General features: G+C 36.5%; 1 protein-coding gene across 1 annotated transcript in view; it reads right to left on the bottom strand.

Annotated features, from left to right (window-relative positions):
- The window catches only part of LOC125682477 (mesotocin receptor-like), a 50,001-nt gene that overhangs the window by 11,906 nt on the left and 12,453 nt on the right, over positions 1 to 25,642 (bottom strand). Inside the window, exons 4-6 of the mRNA XM_048923104.2 lie at positions 19,333 to 19,439; positions 11,976 to 12,072; positions 150 to 283 (exon numbers count right to left, since the gene is read on the bottom strand). Coding sequence (XP_048779061.1) covers positions 150 to 283; positions 11,976 to 12,072; positions 19,333 to 19,439 — 338 coding nt within the window. The remainder of the gene's footprint in view (positions 1 to 149; positions 284 to 11,975; positions 12,073 to 19,332; positions 19,440 to 25,642) is intronic.

Raw genomic sequence — 25,642 nt, 5'->3', positions numbered from 1 at the left:
TTTACTATCGTCTAAATTCTTGAAAAATAGAGGGTAGTCCCGAAAATTTGTCAGTTTCATATTGTTTGTGTCACTATTCGTTTTTAGCGCTTAACATATTAGTTACATATAACTATCGTATACTGTCTCTGAATACAATAAGATTGTACCTTTATTTCCGATCCGTTGAGATTAAGTGCGCATTCCTGATATCTCTCATGGTATGTAAATACACAAGGTCCTACTACCGAGACTAGCAACGCGGCTACCCAACAAAGGGAGACTATCATGGTCGGATTTCTCCCTAAAACAGAAATGTTTCTATAAGGTATTACGACACAGTTTAGTTGTACGAAATATACTGCAGCTTCCAATTTTTATATTTCCTCATTAAATCATTGTTTATAGATTTGTCTCTATTTCAAACATGACAACGTACATCTCAAATAAATTCAACTTTAACCACTGCCAGGCGTAGCCTTTTTAATCATCATGCGTTGTTACTAGTACTGACTAAACAATAGGATGTTTTGTTGGTTTGTACTGTTTTACGACCTATTCGATTATTTTTGACATATGTAGTGCAAAAATATTGACCTACGCATGACCCTTGTGACTGTAACAATTAGGGTTCTTTATCGTGACAACGCCCATCATGGCACATGGGGTAACATCCGAATAAACCGTTCGTGCCATGGCCGCGTCAAACCTGAGACGTTAAAATGGGTAGTGATCGCTCCTTCGCCAAACACTTGGCATTTAGAAGTGAGAATCGTGTGTTTTCGGATATAACCTTTAAAATGTAGCGGCAGGCGTTGGAACGATAAAGAACCCTCCCTGCCACGGCCCTGAGCACTAAGCATAGATCTAAATTAGTGGTACTTCACCTATAGCAGGTGCCGTCTCATTATGAGTGAAAATGTTTCGACGGGATGTAAAAATCAAATAAATAAACATATGTTAAAGTTTTAAGATTTGTAGCGGAGCGGGGATTGAGAATCGAACTCCCGAGCTTTTCGGTTGTGAATCGAGCTCCCTAAACACTTAGCTAACGGTACCAGAATGTATGTTCTGACTATTTAGGAGGTATCAGGACAACTCGCCCCCAAGACAACTCGCCTCCTCTTTGGGACAACTCGCCCCCTCTCTTAACTCCCCTTCATATCGCACATGTTTACAATTATTATTTATGGTCTAAATCTAAGAGGTGTATTAACAAAAATTAATAAATTTCTTATAGATAGTATATACATCACAGACAAAAAAGACATGTTCACATAAACACCTAACTTCGTGTCTTTTTATGCAAGACGAAATAGTGTAGTCGGGTTGGGTATTCCGATTAGTCACAGTTCACTTCCGGTAACCTATGACGTGGATAACTATATATATATATATATATATATATGGGAATTCCCCGAGTTGACAGTCGAAACCATGCCTTAGAACTATATTCACCTGCTTGTTGTCTTGTGCCTGTTGGTAACTATGTCTATGCTTCTGTTGTATGCTTTGTATGTGATAAGTATGTTTTAATGCTATGCATTAAGTAATAAATATTGTAGGATACGTTTTAGTATACCTGACTTGTGTTTACACTATTGTCAAACTACCACAACCAGTTTGACAACAATGGCGCTGCGAGCTACTCACTTCGAGATTGTCGCTTTTCTGGAACCTGCTGACCATGCTATATTAGCATAGGCCATTCAGGTGTATTGTGTAGTGTTTTCTACTTTTACACTTAGCATTTTCTTGTTTCTTATTGCATAAAAAATGTGCGTACATTCTTACAATTTTTTTGGTGTTGAAGATTTGCCATAAGTCTTCAGTACCTGATATATGTGTATATTGTTTTGTGCTAGAGCTTTTTCATAGATCTATAGTGCATTATATTTTTGCAATTATTAATTGCAAGTGCTGCTTTGCATTCATTGGAATTGTAGCATTATTAGTGGTCAAATTGCCACAACTAGTTTTATAACTGTCTTTGGTTTTGCATTGTTTACCTTTTGCAGCTCAGTTTGGACAGTACCTATATACGATCTGCAGTTTCTGCCATAATTCATTTTGGTTGTAGAATATTTGTAGACTATGTTTTGCTTCCTAGCTTTGCAAATTTCATAAAGTGGGGAGAAAGTACAGTAGAAATTATATAGTTATATTATTTATCTACAAGCTCAATAGTACTCCCTTAGATTAAATATATCTAAGGTGTGGTTGTCATTGGTTCAATAGTTTAGTGTTCTTGCTTAGACCGGTGTTATCAATTTGACAGTTCTTGAATTTAGTTAATTATATATTCAAAATACTTTTTAGACACCTTAGTTAGTGAGTTAGTACTCTGATATTTAGTGTGTTAGCAATATCCGAGTTAGTGTTCAGTCTTTATCCACAATTGTGTATCAACACTTAGTATTTTCTATATAGAGAGGATAAAAGGCTGTGGAAAGTATTATATATTTATCAAGCAGTACATTACTGGTTTTCTTCCAACTAAAACAACTAACAAATATTTCCTATCTTTTAGTTTTTAGTTGGGCAAACATGGCTTTGCAGGCGGATTTTAGAATCTATGTAGATCTGATAAGTTAACTACATTAGGAATGGTGGTATTATTCTATTTCGTCATAATTACTTCCGGAATTATGTAAGATAGTAGTATGTATGTGCAACCTCGATGTGGTACAAGTCACGAATGGGGAAGGATGTGGGCTTTTCCTTTAGCAACTTCAGTTCGTGTCTGAGTTAACGTAGTTAACTCATTTTGTGTAATTACTTGGTATTGTTACCGGTAATATTTTAGACACTTTCATTATTTACAAAACTCGAGGAGTTTTGTTTTGCGACTACCATATAGCGGTGGTACAACTACTTTATGATAAAGTCGTAAAAATGGCGGAACAGATGATACAAAAAAAAAACAATTACGGAGTACTACTAGCTTTGAGGAAGAAGTAGATATAGAAAAGAGTACAGACGAAACATGCAAGGGTAACGAGGTTACCAAAAAGAATTCAAAAGTCGAGGTTCAGGGAACAAAGACCAAGAAACTTGGAAGTTCTGTTGGTAGTACGGTAAATGCTACAAGATCCAGCGGAACGAAAAAACCTATGAAAGTTGTGGCCGATGTCCATAACAAAGCTGTTAGTGATAACACACAAAACGAAAGTCAAATTATGAGTATACTTACTACAATACTTGAAAACCAGAAGTAACAAGATGAAAAGATTGGCACGTTGAATAAGAAAATCAATATGATAGAAAATGAATTTCAAGAATGTGACGATTACGAATGTTTCTATGATGACCAAGCATACGACGAGAGTTGTAGTAATATTCAGCGTACTGATGATAATGTTGAAAATTCAGATAATGCTTCTGGGAAAAGGAAGAGTGATCAGTTGGACACAGAAGTTGTTCAAGGAAATACAAGTCGCTTTATGAACATGAGCAAACGATTTAAAAGTAGAGAAGTATGTGACGTGAAAATAGATGAGACTTTGGATACAAATATAACAGATTTGTTTAGAAATGGAATGAATGAAGATCAATATTCAGAACTGATTAAAGATGAAAACAATGCAAGACCAGAAAATTGTGAAGGTCTAAAAGTTGTGAAGACAAACCAACTTGTTTGGGATATTATATCTCAAGAAGCAAAAACTATTGATAGAAAAATGCAAAAGATAGAAACCTCTGTCGTTAAAGGTTCCATTATTTTGGCCAAAGTAGTGAACAAATTGGCAGACTTGGAGAATGAATTGGATGCTTCGCATAAACCAAAATTAAGAAAGATAATAGATGAATGCAAGGATAGTTTAGCACTCTTTGGACATGCAAACAGACAAGTGATCATGACAAGAAGAGCGCTTATCAAGCCTGAATTAAGATTTAAATACTTACATTTGTGTGCACAGACTGTACCTTATACGTCATGGTTATTTGGTGACGATATTTCGAAAACAGCAAAAGAAATTGAAGATTGTAGTAAAATTGGTCATAAGCTGCAGTACAATAACAGAAGAGGATCATTCAGAGGTCGAATGAGAGGACGATTTAGAGGTCGCAAACCAAGAGGACGTGGGAATTATAGCAATTCCACATATAATCCAAATTACGGATATCCAAACAGAAACAGTGGTGGAGTTAGTGGACAATTTTATCCAAAAAACTGTTCACTTTCGAACTCCTCAACTATTTTTTCTGGATTCAGTTCATCAGTCTCATTTTTATGAACATGCAATAAAAGCAAATTATTTGTTCGTATTTGGCTCATTGTTGATCTCAGTGATGTTTTCAATATTTTCAAGGCGCTGAATGAGCGCTCACTGGTAGCGTTAGTTGCAGGAAGTACCAAAATTAGTTTGAGAATTTTGAGGATCTCGGCAAACAGATTTTTTTCATTTGAATGTCTGAAAAATTCAACCACACTTGGTATATCTGACGTAAAGTCTTTTGGCAAAACAGTCTTTAACATTATAAGCTGGCAGTGAAGATCCTTTGGCTTCAAATCTGTATCATATAGGGTCGTGACAAAATTGAATTCTTCTTCAAACGTTTGACCTGTGCAAGCCTTAATTACGAGGTTTTCAAAATTAACTTAAGCTTTGTAACCTGGTTGGTCAAATCTAGATTTTATGCCAGCTAAAAGCAGATCTAATGCCTAGTAGAAATCATTCCTATACATATCTGCACACGATGAAAAAGTATGTGCTGCTGTCCCATCATCAAGTTTACGAGGAATTTTACGTTTTGTAGGAAGAACAGGATCATCGATGTTTTGCTTTTTCAACAACTTCCTCGTAAACTGAGTGAAGATTGTCTCATCTCGGAGACTTTGCAAAGCACTCATTGTCGTTGATGCCATTTTTTGACCATCACTCGCCGAGAGATTTGGAGCCTGCAGAGCCCTTGCCAAATTATCACTATAACGTAAAAGTTTTTCACTCAGAAGAAATCAAACCTGCACATATAAGCAGCCACTCCCTTAATTCTGTTTCTCATTTCTACCTCACACACGTATTGGAGGCTTTCATCCCAAACATTTCTTAGAATTTCATAGTTTGACAAAATGCTCAAAAATGTGTCGGCTTTTATTGTCCATCTTGTGGGACACAAAACCCTTATTCCCGCTGACGTTTTCTCTAGATTTTGGGCATTTTTTAATGCATTGAAAATCATCTCCCTTCTTGGAGATTCTTTAATCAACTTTGTTATATCCTTTGCAATGTCCAGGGTATCTCTAACCAACTTACATCCCTTAATAGAATCACTGCAAGCTAGGTTAAGAGCATGACCATAACAGTGTATGTAAAGGGCTCTGGGTTCAAGTGCATGAATTTGTGTTGCAACACCTGTCTTTGAACCAGCCATAGAAGCAGCCATGTCATAACACTGGCCTCGTACTTTGTTGATAGGCAGATCGAACCTCAAAAGGGCATCTTTAATTGCTAGGGTTATTGAATTAGCCCCAATGTCAGAAAGACAGTACATCCCTAATAAATCTTCATGAGCGGTAAAATTTTGATCAACCCATCGAATGCATAAAACAAGTTGTTCTTTGTTGGAAATATCTCGTGTTTCGTCTGCCATTATTGAAAAGAATTCAGACGATTTGATGAAAGCAACAATTTGTCACAAAACCTGCAGCCCCATCACCTGCAAAATTTTATTTTGTATATCTGGAGCAACATACTTATTTGTCTTGCGTTGTAGCCATTCCTGAAGCCGGGGATCGCGTTTAGTCTCTGGCATGAGAAGTTGATTAAAGTTTGTCACCCCGAAGAGCAATTCCTTGTCGAGCAAGAAACTTCAAAATGTTTGTGATTTTAAGCAAATCCTCTCTGTTAGACTTCTTCTCGACTTCGTGCGCCTTTGAAAGACATTCTCCAACATCTTTAACCTCCTCCTTTATCGTAAACTCCCTTTCCATTGCCTCTTTATGGCAATCACTTTTCTCGTGAGCGGCGAATTTTGTGGTTGCTTTTTTCCAGTTTTTAATACCACTTGATATGAAAGCTTTTTCTTTCTTGTGACAACTGAGAGTCTTCTTCTGAAATGATTTTATGCAAGGAAAACAGAATACAACATATTTGATTTCTACATAATGTAACCAAGACCACCGATCAAACCAGGAGGCATTGAAAGATCTCATCTTTTTACCAAACTTTTTTGCTGGAAAGAAAATATTTCGTGGCTGATTTGGGGTACTACCGATCTCTGGTGTATGCCATTTTTCATGTACAACCTGGGCCTTTTGAACTGGTATTTCTGAGATATCATCTTCTGAAGAAGAATCAATAAAGGAAGCAACCTTAACAAGTTTGTCTGTTTCTTTGTTTGCAGTTTCCCCCAATTTACCTGTTTCAATAGACTCCTCATTTGTGTTAGACTCCAAGAGTGGGGAAGGACTATCTTGTGATTGTTTTGGTTCAAATGAGCGATGAGGTTCAGAATCCTCAAAGGATAACCTCGAATGCTTTGAACGAGGTTCCTCATGCTTGTGAATACAGGCAACAAAATGATAAGGTGTCCAACCATCTATTTTTGTAGCAATTGTTTGAGTCCACATGATGTGGATAGCATCCTGATATTCTTTAGCATCAGCACGGTCAGCAACAGGGTTCCAAATTACCGCTCGCCCACTCGCATTGGCGACTAAACTTTGCTTGTGGGCACCCAAAATTTCCATTCTCGTCGCCCACTTGGCGACCGTAATTGTCCGATCAACATTTTTCTTTCCGACCGATTCGAGTCCTATTATAATTGAAGTTCAATTTCCGGTTGAGGTTTTGTCACTTGGTGAGACATTCATGATTCCTGGGGTATCAAACCTTCCAAAATGTATTTAAACCAGAAGTTGAACAACGCAAGGGTTACTTCAAACGAAAAGAAAGCGTCTGCTTTTAACCAAAGTGGAAAGAAGGGGAGAATATGGCTCGATGACGGCGAAAAGGGGATGACGTGCTGTGTGTACAAAACATGACACGAAAGGTCCAATCGTTGTGACAGCTTGCCCAAGTTATAAAGTTGACAGCATCGTAAAGCTGAGAAATTTTGAAATAACATAAAAGTCTAAAGAAATGTGAGTTAAAATTAGACGCAGCAAAGATCATAAAAGTCCATGAACTCTGATATTTTTGCTAGGTTGACGAAATGAGAGAGGTATTTGAAAGAATTACGGAGAAGGAAACAGAATTCAAATATTGATATTTTAATTTTTTAAATAAATTGCAATGTGACTTGATGTTTCTTTTTCTTGTAAAAAAACAAAAAACAAACCATGTTATTCAATTTCATGTTATGTGTGGGCTACTAAAATTCCATTTGGGCTAACAGGATTTCTTATTCAGGGGCCCACTTGGCCCCTAAGGTATTCAGTCGAAGTTGGAACCCTGAGCAAGCTGATTATCATCTTGTCTGTTTACACCAGGGTTTTGCACCTCGGGGAAAATCGACATGATTGGTTTCTGCAAAACGTTAGAAGCTACGAACATATGTAAAAGGTTTGAATAGTAACCGTTTTGGGTTGTTTTTATTGTTTCCGTTTGTAACGAAGCAATCAAATCACCAGTAATTAAACACTCTTCTGACAGGGAACTTTCAAAGACATATTGAAGTGAACTTTTGTTTGTGGACATGGTCACAAAGGTGTTTTCATTCGTGTAGCGCTTCAGGTTTGAAACAATTTCAAACACAATTCGTACCCTCATTTCCTTAAAATTGTCCTCATGTCCAAACACAAAAAAGAGAGAGTTATGAATAAACAATTCCCATCACCATATATCTGAATCGGGATAAGCTCAGAAGGAGCATCATTTGGATAAAGCTTTGAGGAAACAGCATCTTTTCGAATATTCTAAGTTGGGATATTAGGTATGCTTGTTGGAAGAGGATATTTCTTAAAAATTTGCCCTTTGAGTCTAACAAGAAAACTTAGTGCTCCCCATCCCTTTTTTTCCCTGCATTCCTTGCTTCTTCGTGCACTTTTTCGAAAAATGGCTTTCTTTCGTTCGTCTGGACATACATTGTGAAATATAATCAAAGTTAAACTGTGCGGAAGGTTGATCTTACACTGATACGATAGTGTCTACTCTTGGACCAAGAATGGAACAGGTCTTGACAGCCTGAGACTTTACAAGCTTTGAAAAAGTTGTTACACGTCATGACCTACGTCACATTGGAGGTGTTACGTCACTGATAAATAGTACTTCACACATTGTCGGGTTTACCTTTACCATAAAATCTGTGATGATAAAAAAGTCAACAATTCATCATATTAGCTTTACAAAAAGATTTTAAATATATACAAACGTTGAACTGGTATTAGGGCAGTTGGGCATAGACATTTTTGTATCAAGACGAAGTTTCTATGAACAAGCTATCTAATGAATTATTAGACCTTGAAAGTTAGTCAAGGTCACACATATTAGATACCTTTCGATCAGTCGTCCCTTGCGAGATTTTTTCACTCGTATGAGTCCTCAACAAATACCGGTAAAGGACTTTAAACGACACTAGTGCCGGACACTTGGCAAAGGGACAGTCACTACATATCATAGGTTTGACGCCAGATGCGGAGCTGGGAACGAGAACCGAACCATTACCTCATGATTACGACCTTTTGGATGATGCCCTAAGAAATGTTAAGGCAATAAGTGCTTTTCATAATTTTTTTTTATTATTTAAGCTAAAGAGTCACACTGACTGACTCTGAGTCTCATTGAATTAAATGAACTTTCTGCTTAAAAATAATTATACATTAGACTATATGTGGATTTTACTATATGATTTTTTTGTTGAAAAATACTGGGGGGGGGGGGGGAACACGCCCCCCCCCCCCCCGGTTCCTACGGCCATGCACTGTAGACTGTCCCATAATGGTTGAGTCACAACAGCAAAGTTGCTCAAAAATCAGATCTAATTTGTCAATGATGGATCACAATGCAGTCAAGTTCAGTAGGGATTACTTCCCTTGATCTTGCAGAAACAATTGTTGGGAAATTGTTTCGGAATCAACATCGTATCAATTTAGATGCAAGAGAGTAACAATTTATCTTGCAGAAACATTTGTTGGCAAAATGTTTCGGGAACAAATGCAAAACCAATCAGATGCAAGTCAGCCAACTTTCCATCTTGCAGAAACATTTGTAGGCAGAATGTTTCAAAATTCTGTACATGCCAAGCCAAATGCAAAGGAATTGGTAATCAATCTTGCTGAAACATTTGTTGGTAAAATGTTTCAAAACTGCGTATGTTCCATTGATCCAGAGACAAAGGTCAGTTCAGAAGCTGAACCCGAGACTGAACCAGAGTCTGTTATTGACGCATGTCCACAAATACAGTCGCCGGCTGTGCCTGCCATGCTTATCACTAAAGACTTTATGGAGCTATCGCCACAGCCTGCTGGAACAACGGCCGTATTGGCTGTTCCATCAGTTAAGCTTGGCAATGTCATGGTGGAGAGGAAAACAGTACATACTAACATCAGTGTACATGCACACTTTCGTCCACAGACGGATAAAAACACATCTGCTCGATCAAGGTCACTTTCCAAACATCATTGGCCTCGCACACATGCATTGTGTTCTATACCATATACTCAACACAACTATAGCTTAGGCTTTTCTACTGAGAACAAGTGCTTGACTGTACCTTGGTAAAAACAACTATGCAGCCTATGTCACGTATCATTATGCATAGATCACTTCAGTAGTTACATATCTACTGTCACAATTCCAACTTGGGTTTACCCAGAGTGAACTTCAATTTCATTAGACAAAATGGTCTTCGTCTTTACCAAAATCTTATAGTCGCTGGCTGTGAACATTACAGTCTATGGCTGTGTTTATTTTTGGTTTTATTTTCATACAGTCGCTGGCTGTGAACATTACAGTCTATGGCTGTGTTTATTTTTGGTTGTATTTTCCTACAGTCAATTGCTGTGAAGATTACAGTTTATGGCTGTGTTTAGAATTTACACCTGACTGTGACGACAGTAAATGGTTACTATTACCTGACTGTGACTACACAGTAAAGGGTAACAACCGTCATACAGTGTCTGACTGTATCTCGGTTTATTACATAGTCTCTGACTGTATATTGTTTTACACACAAGAGTCCCTGGCTGTGTGTTTTATATTGTCTCAAAAGAATGATTTTGTTCCAGTTTGCGAAATTCTAAATCATGTATATTCTCAATTACTGAAGATCAACTTCAAAATAACAAATATTATAAGTTTTTGTTTCATTATTTCATAGCCTGAGACAATGTATTATTTAATTCTGAATATGCATATGTCATTTACATCAAATACTGATTATTTATTGGTGATATTTTCTAAAGCCCAGTTTGTTTAAATAGTGGAGGCAAGTGTTAAATATGTAGCTGTATTAATTCACTTTATGCTATCAATTTATACAAATCAACTTCTCTATAGATTTTGTCCAGTGGCCTGATCTTGCTTTCGCACACTGTGATTTTATTTAACAAATATTGTAAAACAGGCATTAAGTTTCAGATCAGCGGTGGATCATGGTAGACAGCACCCCTCTTCGTTATTTCCTAGAGCTGTGATGAACATTCAAGTGATGTGATATTCGCAAATATTGGACAGTGCTGAAGAAACAGTTGCGTGAATGAATATAAGTCGACTTTCAAATTGTGTGCGACCTTACACGTGATACTTTAGGAATTATTCCAAAATTCCATATTTGTGGAACTTATAAAATGGGGAGGAGTGTAGTCGGGTTGGGTATTCCGATTAGTCACAGTTCACTTCCGGTACCCTATGACGTGGATAACCATATATATATATGGGAATTCCCTGAGTTGACAGTCGAAACCATGCCTTTGAACTATATTCACCTGCTTGTTGTCTTGTGCCTGTTGGTAACTATGTCTATGCTTCTGTTGTATGCTTTATATGTGATAAGTATGTGTTAATGCTATGCATTAAGTAATAAATATTGTAGGATACGTTTTAGTATACCTGAGTTGTGTTTACACTATTGTCAAACTAACACAGCCAGTTTGACAACAATAATTTATGAAAATCCAGTGTTTGAGTTCAAATTCATCATCCCTTTTCTGTACCTGTAAAATATATAATTTCAGCGGAAGCAAGTAAGCATTTGGTAGGGAGAGTATTAGCTTGGTCTATGTAGCTGACGTAGTATAATTTATCCATAATCTAGGTCCGTTGTTAAATCTAATTGTTTGATTTCCCTCAAGCTGTTATCAATTTACTTCAAACGTTAAGGTACTCATCATCAGAGTACTCTCTTTGAAATCGCCGTGTAAAAAGAATCAGTAAAGCAAAGCCGTTATAAAATTTAAAAGATGGGAATTTTATGATTTTTCAAAGGGAATTAGTTGAGAAACGCATTAAAAAATAATTACATGTATCAGAATATTCATGCTTCACAATTACACTTATTTAAACTGTATCGATAAAGCACACACACACACACATACACACACAAAATTGATGGTATTGGAGACACTTAATCAATTACCTGGAGATCAGTAAATATAATTTTCCTTGCCAGATGAATTATGAAAAATATAATTTTGTTCTGAAATGCAATAATTAAATCTGTGTATAATTCTATTAGAATTTACCATTCGTGTTATAAAGTATGAAATAGCAAGACGTCTCTTTATACGATCAAAAGTACAAATTTTTGTACAATTACACACACACACAATTGAAAATAAAATGTGATAAAATATGTATATATAATATTGAGGGCGAGTTGTCTCAAGAGATGGGGCGACTTTTCCTGAGAGGGGGCGAGTTGTCCAGCATTCGTTTAGGATCCCGTGTCACAACAGGTGTGACACGATAAAGATCCCTTCCTGCTCAAATGCCGTAAGCGTCGAGCATATGCCTAAATTTTGGAGCCCCTTACCAGCAATGGTGACGTCCCCATATTAAATATTCTCGAGAAGGACATAAAACAATATTTAATCAATCAATCATTGTACTGACCTCTTGTTGCAAAGGTCGCCAGGGGTCTCAGGAGAATGTACAGACGATCGATGCTCAAGGCTATCATGATCATGTTTGATCCATAAATACCAATGTTCTGACAAAACATAATAAAAAATGCATTTACAAATCAGTGGATTATCTAAAAGGAAGAGGAGAGCGTCAGATGATAATATTTGGCCTATGGACCAAAAGTAAGAGAGTTTTTGGGGATCTAGAAAATGCAGCGAATACATCTGCTGATCACATGACTCATGCAGGATAGCTGGATAACTATAGCATATGCGATCGGTGGAATGGATCCCTTTGACAGGGATGTGACTGAATTCCTCAGAAATCAGAGGAAAACTGGTCAAAAAGGGAGGAAAACACGTCATCCTACCTGGAAAAATATCATTTTCTGCCACTTTAGATCAAATCCAGAGTGTTTCATTTTTTTCTCGAAAATTGAGCAAATCAGAGGATTCCCTCTGAAAAGAGGAAAAATCACACCCTGCTTTGATATTGTAGTGTTTATTACCAGTCGATTAGAGATTGAAGACGTCGATTTGCCTTTGTTGTCGTCATTGTTACACGGACACATTGTCTATCAGTCTTGCATGCTGACTACCTGAATCGGATTTAGGATGCAATGTGAGCCACATAGCTGTATGAGAAGGCTAAATGTTAGTGTCTGTCCATTTTCAACCCTAGTACGACAGGCACTGAGTTTCTACTCAATATGGGAAATATCGTATTCTATATAGCACGGGTTTGTCAAAAATCAATTTTACAGGAGCAGTATGTTTACATGTAAGTGAAGAGATGAAGGTAATGAACAGTTGCCAATCGCATAAATCCTTTAAATACAACATTAAAAGTAAGGCAAATGCGGACCCCTGAAGACACCAGAGGTGGGATCAGGTGCGTGGTATAGTGGTAAGCATCGCCTGTCGACCGGTCACACCCGCCGTGAGCCCTATATCTTGATCAGGTAAAAGGGATTATCTGTAGTAAAAATCCGTACGTAAAGAACGGTCTATCTATTGGTGTGAAACACATAACACAATTTTAAAACAAACTATAGAATTTGCGAAATGCGTATTGGTCAGTAGCCTGCCTCGGCTTAAATTTTGTTCATGTGCAGAACATGTTTATGTGTATCGAATCAAATGAGAGACATAAACACCATATGCAACTGATAATGGAAAACTGCTACAAAAATATGTGAAGTTGAAGCTGAACTCATCCTGTTTGAACTGAATTTATTTCTCATCACAATTACACAATTGTATACAGAGATTTAGTACATATATTTTATATAAAAGTGATGGTAATATATCACTAAATGTTTGAAGGCATGCGTGAGTATGGAGATAGGCAACATATGCAATTTTAGATTCGAGTAGTCATTGGGTCGGGGAGCATAGTTTATTAATATTTCTTATAAAGGAACACAATTTTCTTTGAAAAGATTGCTTGTTTGAATTCATTATATTTTTAAAAGTGATGATGTTTTTGAAACGTATTTGTTTTGGTGATAAACATTGTTTTCTTATATCATTCAGAGATTTGCAATTAAACATGTAGTGGAATTCATCACCAATTTCATTTAATTCACATTTAGTACAATGTCTTGTTTCTCGGGGCTCGTTTCGCCAGCGTCCACTTTCAATAGGTAAATGATGATTACAGGTTCGGAATTTACAAAAGGTAATAGCATCTTTTCTGGGTAGGATATCCAAATATTTTTCAAATTTTAATTTATCCTTGTACATGCTATAGTTTATAGTTTTTGATAGCGTTTTGATGTCAGCATTCCACTTTTGCTTGAATTGATCGAGTAAAATAAGTTTTACTTTTGACTTTAGCCAGTTTGGATTACATGTGTTATTTTGCCAAATGTTAGAAAGTCCGCAATTGTTAAGGATATTTGACACGTTCTTGAACCAAGCAATCTCTTTCGCGTATTGGTTTGTAACATTATTACCCGGTTTTAACAGGAGATTCGCTATTTTTGTTTCTTTACTAAGTGCAATTTTGTGCCAAAATGAGATAATACGCGTTTGTATTTGTATGTGCATGGGATGTCGGCCAAGTTCACCGTACACCATGCAGTCGGGGGTAGATTGTTTTAATTTCAATAATAATTTACAAAATTTAAGGTGGACTCTTTCTATAATTGCATTATTTGAAAATCCCCACACCTCACAGCCGTATAATAAGATGGGTTGAACAATTTTATCAAATAAATCTAACTGACACTGTATTGATAGGTTATGCAAACGACCTTTTAAAAGAATCTCATAAACTGCTTTATTGGCTTTTTCTACTTGTTTTTGTTTGGCTTTTTTGAATGATCCTGATGTGCTAAATAAGATACCCAGGTAGTTAATGTCGTCAACAATTTCAATGTTTTTGTCGCCACAAACAAAAGTATGATTCCGTTTTGGATTACCCTTACTGATTATTAAAAAAAAAAATTTGTTAACGTTTATCTTTAAATTCCATTTTTCGCAATATTTATAAAAATGATCAATTTGGACCTGTAATTGTTCTGCAGATTCAGCTATCAAGACAGTGTCATCGACGTATAATAATTCAAACAATCTAAAGTACAAATTCAAATGTTGTTCAAACATTTCAGATTCGTAGGTAAACCATCAACAATATTGTGCTGAAAAAAGTCTTGCATGTCATTTAAATATATTGAAAATAAGAATGAAGACAAATTTTCCCCTTGTCTAACACCATTTTCACAATTAAAAAAATTTGAAATCTAATCACCATGTACTATTCTTGATTTGATATGATTGTACATATTCGTAATAACATTATACATGTGTCCATTGATATTATTTGCACAAAGTTTGTACCATAGACCTTTCCGCCATACATTGGCAAATGCTTTTTCAAAATCGATGAATGCACAATAAAGCTTTTTCTTTTTCAATTTCAGTAATTCCGATAAAGTGTATATTGAAAATAAATGATCGGTAGTTGAATATTGTTTTCTGAATCCTACTTGATTTTCATGTAGTATTTCGTATTCTTCTGCAAAGATGTTCAATCTATCGTTCAGTATCGATGTAAGAAGTTCACCGACACAGCTTAAAATGGTAATAGGTCTATAGTTCTGTGGATTATTTTTCTCCCCTTTGTTTTTATAAATCGGAATAATGTTTCCCCCGAGCCAACATTCTGGTAGTTTACCAGTACTAAAAATCATGTTGAATAATTTTTCATATAGTGGAAGCATAATGTGTATTGACGACTTTATGTATTCATTCTTTACATGATCTTCACCAGAAGTTTTGTTATTCTTTAATTTCTTAATAGCTTTTAGTATTTCATATTGTGATATATGTTGATTTAAGTTGTGGTTTAATTCTCCGATTTGTAATGCTTTTCTTTCATTATTAAGTGATTTTTCTGTATCGTCCGGTATCTTTGGTGCTTTATTTAATTCTTTAAAATACTTATACAATTCATCAATTTTGATATGTTCCATATTGCGTTTTTTATTGTTTTTATTAAAAAATTTCCAATACTCGTGGGGGCTTTTGAGTCTCGTACTTTGTAATTGTTGGCTCATTTCGTCCCTATACCTGTTTATTTCTTTATTTAACAATTTTTTGTATGCTTTTTCGTTGCTTTTGTAGTTTTCTTTAGCGCTTTGTGAGCGTTTCCTGAAAAAATAAACTTTGCTGTTGCGATATTTTTTTCTTGCTTTGTTACAAGCTGTAGAGAACCATGGTTTACCATTTTTATAAGTATGTTGAACTTTGTTGACCTTATTCATTTTTGTTACACCCAATGACATTTTAGCTGCATCAATATAATTTGTATTTAATTCACTTACAATTACATCAATGTGTTTCTCTGGATTTTCCTTCGAATCAATTAATTTGTCTAAATAGTCTTTAAGTTCTTCGACGTGGGTTTTATCAATAGCTTGAACAAATACATTTTCTTTCGAGGGATCCCATGGTTTTAGAATTTCTTTATAACATGTTGAGGTGTTTTGTATTGTTTCGCAACTTGGGATTTGTTTACTCAAAGTCAGGACTATAGGGTTGTGTACATCAGAGAACAGTGAACTATGTTCTAGGACTTGCATGTTATCTATGTGTTGTCTTAAACCGTAGTTGCATATAAAATAATCCACAGTACTTGTACCTTTACATGTAACTTTTCCGGAGATATTATCCCCCAATCGACCGTTTACAATCAATAAATTGTTTGATTTACACATTTCTAATAATAATTTCCCATAACAGTTCTGGATTTTATCAACATTATTTCGTTCTATACTTTCTAATGTTAAGTTGAATTCAGATTGCGATTCTTCAAAAATTTCGTTGAACCTGTCCATGCTTTCATGTAAAACTGAGTGTATTTCAGTTCTTGTTCCAGTTCTGGCATTGAAGTCACCGGCTAAAATGACATGTTTATTGTTTGTCAGCATGTTCTGCATTTCAATCTCTAATAAACTAAATACATCTTTGTTACTATATTTGGAGTTTTCTGGAGGAATATACACATTACCAACGATAATATTTTTATCAGTATTAGTGATTGTTTTTGATATTTCAAACCAAAGCACAAATTTGATATCTGTTTTGTATATAAATATGTCTTTACAAAGTTCTTTTTTGTACGCTAGTGTTATTCCCCCAGAACATTTTTTGCCACACTTAAATCTATTTTTCATATGAAATTCGAAACCATCTAAGTGTAAAGTGTCTAAGTCATCTGTTTTGGTTTCCTGAAAACACAGAATGTCATAATTTGCAACAAAATTTTTGAATTCGGGGTAGTTCAACTTTTGTTTAATTCCACAACAGTTCAAAGACAAAATTTTCAACTTGTCTGTGGGCACATTACATGTAGAACTGTCATTAGCATGTTCCCCGGCGCGTCCCTATCTCGAATCTGGAGTGGATGTCATACGTTTTCTTTTGGCTCCCGCGCCAGTGATCTTCGGAATTTCCTTGACAATCGTGGAAGTATCCACTTTCTCAGCGGTGTCATTTTGGGTGCTTGGGTCGTATGATCGCCCGTTGACATACAATATGTCCTTCACTAATTTTGTGTGATTGCCTTCTTTTCGTAGTTCTTTCATGACTGGGTATAATGCTTTCCGGGCTTGTTCGATTTCGTTTGGGAACTGTCGGTTTATGTAATATGATTTTCCTTTCAATTTGTGTGCTGACTTTAAAACGTGGTCTAAATCTCGTTGGTATATGAATTTTGCAATTATGGGTCTCGGTTTGTCTTTGTACCGTTTTCCTAATCTATGTACGTTAGCTACCTCTAATGAATCTTGATATGCCGGTGAAAATCAAATTGTATTTCATAGATCTGCATTTGATATCTGTAATCTGTTCAGCCATACATCCATTCTGTTCAGATAATTCATGTACCTTTTTTCCACTTTCATGTCTGTACTGATGAAGGCTATCCTCAATTTTTTGCACTTGTTTTTTCATTTCACAAAATTGTTTACTGTTATCTGACACACCCTCCTTTATTCCATCGAATACATTACTTATTCCTTTAAGATTTGTTTCGAATTCATTTGTTGTCTTATTCATCTGATGTAGTTCCCCCTCTATACTTTTGACTTTGGCTGACAAGTTCATAACCTTTTCACACATGTCATCTACTTTTTGTAGTCTACTTTCAATCTCGGTTATCTTTTGTTCAATGTTTGAGTTGATTTGATTGAATCTGACACTCATACTGTATGGTGTCCGGATAAGGCCATTTGCGAAAGCGTGACTGCGCGTTAGTCACAACACGCCGTCACGCCAACAAGCAACGCGCCTTCGCGCTCTCACGACAACAAGCAACGCGCCTTCGCGCTCTCACGCTAACAAGCAACGCGCCTTCGCCTTCGCGCAGACAAGCAACGCGACTTCGCACTCTCACGACAACAAGCAACGCGCCTTCGCGCTCTCACGCTAACAAGCAACGCGCCTTCGCGCAGACAAGCAACGCGACTTCGCACTCTCACGACAACAAGCAACGCGCCTTCGCGCAGACAAGCAACGCTGCGCGAAGGCGTAATGCTTGTTGGCGTGAGAGCGCGAAGGCGCGTTGATTGTTGTCGTGAGAGCGCGAAGGCGCGTTGCTTGTTGGCGTGACGGCGTGTTGTGACTAACGCGCAGTCACGCTTTTGCAAATGGCCCTATCCGGACACCATACATACTGTCACTCATGGATTTGACAAGATTGTACAGTTTTTCTAGTGTAATTTCACCATGTTCACCATTTTGTTGTTCCTCAATCTCACCATACAATACTGACATACAATACTGACATACAATACTGACATACTTTCACCGATAAGGTTTACTGTATCCGACTCCGACGCCATAATGTTTACAATGTTTACAATGTTCAGTCATGCGTCAACATTCACCCTACATAATGTTTACAATGTTCAGTCATGCGTCAACATTCACCCTACATTAAGTTGCGCTATATATAGGACAGTTTAAGAGTGCTTTGTCTATATGATATACACAATACTTTCTAACTAGCTCAATTTTCGACGACACCGCCTATTTCATTTTATGCCATAATCACTTCAATTACCTTCTTTCACGTCTTTTATCTTGTTTTTGTTGGATTTTAGGTAGAAACTTGCAGTTTTTTCTCTCTCGAGTTAGAAACGTGTTATACTCATCTCACGCATGCGTCTGTCAAGTTGAGTTTAAAGTTAACGTTTAAATATAAGATTGCCGAATCTTATTTCTCGAGTTCACTGGGATATATCGAATCTACACATCAATGAAAGTGAATATTGTTGATAGATGAAACGTCGTTGATGTATCTAAATGTCGAATTGTACTTACTGTGCGGACTTGAGCCCTTCAACAGATCCTGAATTATATGTGGTCAGAATCTTCTAACACGATACACATCAGTTATGCTCTTTAGAGGCATCCAGGAATATACTCAGGATGGATGTATATACAAAAATTGCCATTAAGCCCACCCACCCTTATAGAATGGTACAGAGGTTTCAGCATTTCGCAAATTCTATGGTCGTTATAACGATCTAGTTCGTCGATACAACCTATCATTGGGTCAAATGCTGTCTGACGTGTTTCATACCAATTGTTAGGCCGTTCTTGGCACACTGATTTTGACTACGGATAATTCCGTTTACCTGATCAGGACATAGGGCTCACGGCGGGTGTGACCGGTCGACAGGGGATGCTTACTCCTCCTAGGCACCTGATCCCACCACTGGTGTGTCCAGAGGTTCGTGTTTGCTCAATAATGTATTTTGTAATGTTTATAGGAGTTATGAAATTGATCACTGTTCTTTATCTTCGCCTTTCATCAAATAAATCATTTTACTTACCGAAAGAAATTCCTGTAATTTACATAGGATATCCCCGCCATAAAATCGCTCGTCATTAATTTGCAATACGATCCGAGGAACCACGTAAAACACTCCACAAAACAAATCTGAAACGAGTGTAGAGCATATAATCTTTACTTCAATTTGCTTGGTGAAATGTAAGAAAAATTACGGTAGATAAAGAATTGAATCTAAATAATCATGACAGTGTTTGTGCACACGGTGACGGGGCGTTAATAGAGGAGCGTCTTTTAACATGCTGTCCAGGGAGGGTGTGGACAGGACGTCCTGTGTCCGAGTTTGAGAGCTCAAAATAAATCTAAATCAATATCTCTATCGACAGTGGACCCTAATAATTAGTATCCGAACACTTCGAACCATCACCATACGATTCAAGAGATTCGCCCATGCATTAGCTGAAGTAACCCAATAAAGGGTTACGATAAACCAATCAAATACACGCTGTCAGATTTCTGTCAGCAATGTTCTTAAGTTTAAGATGACTGTGCCCACGATCAGAGGCTGCACACCTGTCGAGATATTGCGTCTGCATTTCCTGCGATTTTTGTTTTATTCAGCCTGTTAAAAATTCCGATGGAGAGGAAACAATAAAAAATTCTTGGGTATAGATTTGGAATTGACCGACGAAAGAAAGAAAGAAAACAGTTTATTAGCAGCGCTTTAAACCTCGACATCTTTGAAAGGTACAGGTGTATACCAGAAATGTTTTAGGTCGGTATAAAAGATCCTTAGAACTAAAATACAACTATTCAAATCGTACCCATCACTATTCATATACGAATCGTAATTGACAAATTACCAAATATCGTACGTTTTGTTGTTTGTGTGAATCGAATAAATTAAGGCATTTTTGCGAAAGTTTTGAAAATTCTCATGCGAGTACATAGAGTTTATAGTGTGGAACAAACTTCGTGGGAGAGATTACTGTGACTTGTTTACGAATTAACTATGACGTCATTATGTATATGGCGCAATCTGATTGGTTGATAGTTCTAAATAATATTCCAAACGACGTGACCCTCTATTGGGTTATTTCAGATCCTTTTGTAACGATTTATGTGAGCCGACCAAAGGACCTGATTTTACTCAAATTGATATCAATGTTTTATATATTCGTGCAGTTTGATTTAGCTGGTTTTGGTATTTTTGTATTAGAAAATATTCTACATCTTTATCTTCAATTACTTATCAATAATACCTTGACCTATTTTAATTACTGTGTAATCATTATTTTAAGATAGTCTAATTCTATTTCATGTAGAGTGCTTCCTATTAGTATATAAATGTAGCATTTCAAAAACATGTGAATTAATGCTCCATTTCACGGAAGAGAGAGAGATAGGTTGAGTTTTGTGGGATAGATATCAATATTCTTTGCATCTCCAGAGAAAGTCGTCATATTTCCTTACCTTTATTAATACTAGTAATTAGCACATGACTGTCTGCCATTAAATATGGTATCAGAATACTTTTAATTAAGACAACATTAATATTACATTGAAAGGAAAATAACAGACAATGACGCTTTCGCAATCAATTCTGTAAAGACAATGTCACAATATCATCTGTCTTCTCCGAAGACCTGGCATGTTAAATATTTTATGTTCCCTCAGTTAATAAGTAGTCATTGCGTGCTACTTGATAAAGGCAGTGTAAACTGGACAGTGATGCGAATTGAAAAAAGGTTATTTAATTTGAAAATGACGAAGTTATCTAGGGGGAGGGTCAGAATGACACGGGGAAAATATACAAGAACATATGTATCACATAGGTATGGTTATGCAAACTGACCCCTACATCACATAATAAAATACTCAAATAGAGCTGCTTGCAATCAAATAAGGCAGGTATTACAAAAATTTCATGTTGAATTCTAACCAAGGTGAACGTGTAAATGCTACAACCTAAATCGTGGCACCAGTTTAAAGCCCTTCAAACAATGGTTTGTTTTGTTTCGTATACCTTCGGTAATTTTTCACTCGTGTTTAGACGACACCAGCTGTAGATAGAGTTCCAAAGCTTGACACTCAGGGTCGTAGCAGTGATGGTTCTTTAACGTATCAACCACTGTCGCGACACAGGACCTCCGTTTTTAAGGCCACATCCAAAAGGCCCATGATTCTCGCCTCTAAATGCCGAGTGTTAGGCAATCATAACCTATTTATACGTCTTAGGTCGGACCAGGCAAAGGCACAAGCAGGGTTCGAACTCACGACCTCCCGGTTACGAAGCGAAGGCTCTAACTATGAGCCACTGGTAAAGAAAGGTTCTGTTATGATTTCCACGGCCGTTACATGATCGTGGAAAAATGATCAAACTACTCTCAATGTGAAAGTAATCCCGACACTGTTACGCAATGCGCAAAATGAAAGGTGAAGATATGACTGATCCCACAAGGAATACAAAATAAAAAGTTGGGCAAACAAGGACCCCTGTATATACCAGAGGTGGGATCAGGTGGCTAGGAAGAGTAAGCATTCCCTGTCGACCGGTCACACCCGCCATGAGCCCTATGTCTTGATAAGTTAAACGGAGTAATCCGTAACCAAAATCAATGTGCCAAGAGGTATGAAACACGTCAGACAGTAATATCGTTTTAGCTCAGCTGAGCTGAAAGCTCAAGTGAGCTTTTCTGATCGCCTGTTGTCCGTCTTATCTGTATTTTCACAATTTCAACTTCTTCTCCAGAACAAATGGACCAATTTCAACCAAATTTGGCCACAAGCATCCTTGGGTATAGGGCTTTAAAGTTTGTTCAAATGAAGGGTTATGCCCCTTCAAATGGGAGATAATCGCTACAATAGAGTGGGATAATTTAACAAGAGGTCCACAGACCTTATCGATCACCTGAATACTAGTGAAAAAGTATCACTACTTCCATGGGCTATGAAATCTAGAAAAAAAATCCTATTCTGAATATATAAGCTAAATTCTAATGTTCAGCAACATTATAAAACAAGATGTGTTCTTAAAACTTCACTGCCCTCAAAAGTGCATACACTGATGAAAGGCTTTACATGATACATGTAGGTGTATTAACATTAAAACATCAAGAGATGTGACTAATTTGGGCTCATCATAAAGTCATAACCCTGGGTTGTGAAATTCACCATTTTTAGTACATCCTTTTCTACTATTTTTAAGTATGCATTGAGATTTTATACAGTATCAGCAAAGTTACACATAAATACTATATACTAAGTTTGGCCCCACCTTGGGGTCAAAACCCTTACTCTAGGGAAAATCAAATTTACAATTTTGGTAAAAACTACCTGCTCTATCCATTTAGTTTCAATTTAGTATCAAAAGCACTAAAGAAAATGTTATTTAAGTGTTTTACACATAAACACTATATAACAAGTTTGGCCCCGCCCTGGGGGTCAGAACCTCTACCCCGGGGATCATGAAATTTACAATTTTGATAGAGGCCTTCCTGTTCTACATCACTATGCATTTAGTTTTTCTTACATGTGTGTGGTTCTTAAGAATAAGATTTTTTGAAAATTGGTCAATTTTGGGCAGTTTTTGCCCAACCGCTAGGGCCCCAGGGGTACTGTAGTCCTGCAATTTACCATTTATGTCCCCCTTGTCCCAATGATGCCTCATACCAAATTTGAAAAGAATTGGACTGGTAGTTATTAAGAAGAAGTTAAAAATGTTCAATTGTTGACGGTCGACGACGGACGAAAACCAATTGCAATAGGTCACCTGAATTTACTCAGGAGACCTAAAAATGTGTATTGTTCACACATTTAATAACTGACCATTTTGACCCAACCCTGATACCAAAACTCCTACCCTTGGAATAATCCAATTTACAATTTAGGTAAAGGACTACCTGTTCTTTCTAAATATCTATTTACTTTCAATTTAGTATCAATAGCATTAAAGAAGATGTAATTTAAGTGCTTTACACATAAATACTATATAACAAGTTTGGCCCCGCCCTGGGGGTCAGAACCCCTACCCCGGGGATCATGAAATTTACAATTTTGGTAGAGGCCTTCCTGCTCTACATCACTATGCATTTAGTTTTTCTTACATGTGTGTGGTTCTTGAGAAGAAGATTTTTGAAAATTGGTCAATTTTGGGCAGTTTTTGCTCCAATCCTAAGGCCCCAGGGGTGCTGGAGTACTGAAATTTACAATGTATGTCTCCCTTGTCCCAATGATGCTTCATACCAAATGTGAAAAGAATCGGACTGGTAGTTATTAAGAAGAAGTTAAAAATGTTCAATTGTTAACGCACGGCCTTCCGCATGCGGGGCGAATGCTCTAACCTCTAGACCACCGCGGTGGTGGTTGTGTAATATGAGGACTATTCACATCATTAATGTAGTTTCTAACAGTTGATATGAAAGTTTATGCCTGATTCATGAAAAAATCGGCAAGTTCACCATACTTTGTAATCCAAGTAGATACACTTGTCAAGCCAAACACTTCAGGATTATGCCAAGCCGTATGAGAGTGACGGTAATTGAGAGCTGAAGAAATCATGGAAATATCCAGCCTAATGAGAAAAAATCCTTATCTTTCCATTCGTTGATGTGGAAACTGACTTCATCCATATAATGAGACGCATTAAAGATTAAAAGAAATGTTGTTTAGTTCATCTTCAGATAAAAATCCGAACAATGCATTATGTCTTGACTTAATGACGGAAGGTTTGAAAAATAAATTTTATTCAAAGAATTCAAAATCCTAATAAATATACTTTGAACTTAATCTCGATGCCATGCTTTTAACAGACTTTAATGTCACATAACATTGAACCTTTCTATATGGGCATATGTCATTTTAGATATTGTAAGGACAAGTCTTGACAGAGTAACGTGATGTATTTTATAGAAAAATTCCATTTCCTATTCTGATCTCGCCGCGGATGATTTCAGCATATTTAAATCCACAGTAAATGAGAGTGCTTACATTGCAGTGATTTTACAATTTATACCATTATATTTACATTCACCGAGTCTTTTCTCATATATTTCTACTGAAATTGACATTGCTTTCCTCTGCTATAATGAATGTATATTTGTTGCGAACTAGTTCGATCCGGTTTTTTAGTACCACCTGTCTGAGTAATCATTACCAAATATAGAGCGTCATCACGGTTAAGTGTGCATTGGCTGTTCAGTTTAACGTAACGAATAGGTCAACCATATATTTTAGCACTTAAATTTAATTTATATTTTATAACAATGCCTAAAAATATAAACAATAAAATGTCTTTCTTTCTTGTTTCACCGGGTGGTGAAGGTACATGTACATAATGTAGCAATCATTGCAGAAAAAATTACGCGGGTTATGAATTTTTACTGCAATTCTAGCTACCTTCATCACCCGATGAAACAACAAAGAAAGCATTTTATTATTTGTCTTTGCATTTGATATTTTCACAAAATGTAATGATAGTCATTTCCTCATGAATGCGTTGCAGTTGTGAATGATGTGTTCCTGAATCTTGATAAATATTGAACGTCTATTCCAACGGTTGGGGATTCCGATAGTTAAAGTAGAATGCAAGTATAAGAAATACATTTTATTTTTGGAAAATGCACGAGGGTATGAACTGCGACTCCTCATGCCGGGATACTTATCATGAAGCTCAAACGCGCCATTGGGAAGCCTCGCTGTTCATACCAATACCCTCGTGTGTTTTTTCAAAAATGAAAAATTTATCTTAAATGATTCCCAAAGAAAGAAGTTTTAATGGAAGTTCCATTGTATCGCTATTTCAGATTTAATCCCTATTCTGGACCCGGGGATCTCAGTTTTAAGCAACTTAAAAATCTACACTAAACTTAACTTCGCAAGAGGAAATCAAATTTACAAAATTGCACCTATTGATTAGTTGAAAGAATATTTCTAATAATACTGTACTTTCATCGTTTTGATTTTGCTGACTAACAAATTTCGTTGATATCGTGGAAAATGTATACACCTGTCAAATAGAGAAATTGTCATGCCTCATACCAAATATGATTTAACCCCATACTAACGTCTAATAATAGTGACATCACCCCATAACAAACTTTTACAGCGATGAAGGTACCTCATAAAAATGTTTAACATAGATGATGGTATCCCATGACAATGTTTAATAGAGATTCTACCACGGTTATTGCAAAAATTTAAGGAATGCCGCGGTTATTATTCTGCGATATACCTTCATACGTACATGTAATAACTGTTTGCGAAAATTGATACTCATCTCAATTGCTTTTCGTATTTTGCTAATGCAACGATAAAGTAGATGACTGATAATTATACCCCTCGCTTGCAACGAA

The sequence above is a fragment of the Ostrea edulis genome, chromosome 2, assembly GCF_947568905.1.
Source record: "Ostrea edulis chromosome 2, xbOstEdul1.1, whole genome shotgun sequence".
NCBI lineage: Eukaryota > Metazoa > Mollusca > Bivalvia > Ostreida > Ostreidae > Ostrea > Ostrea edulis.
The sequence above is the reverse complement of the archived record's forward strand: the minus strand, read 5'-3'. Positions and strand labels throughout refer to the sequence as shown.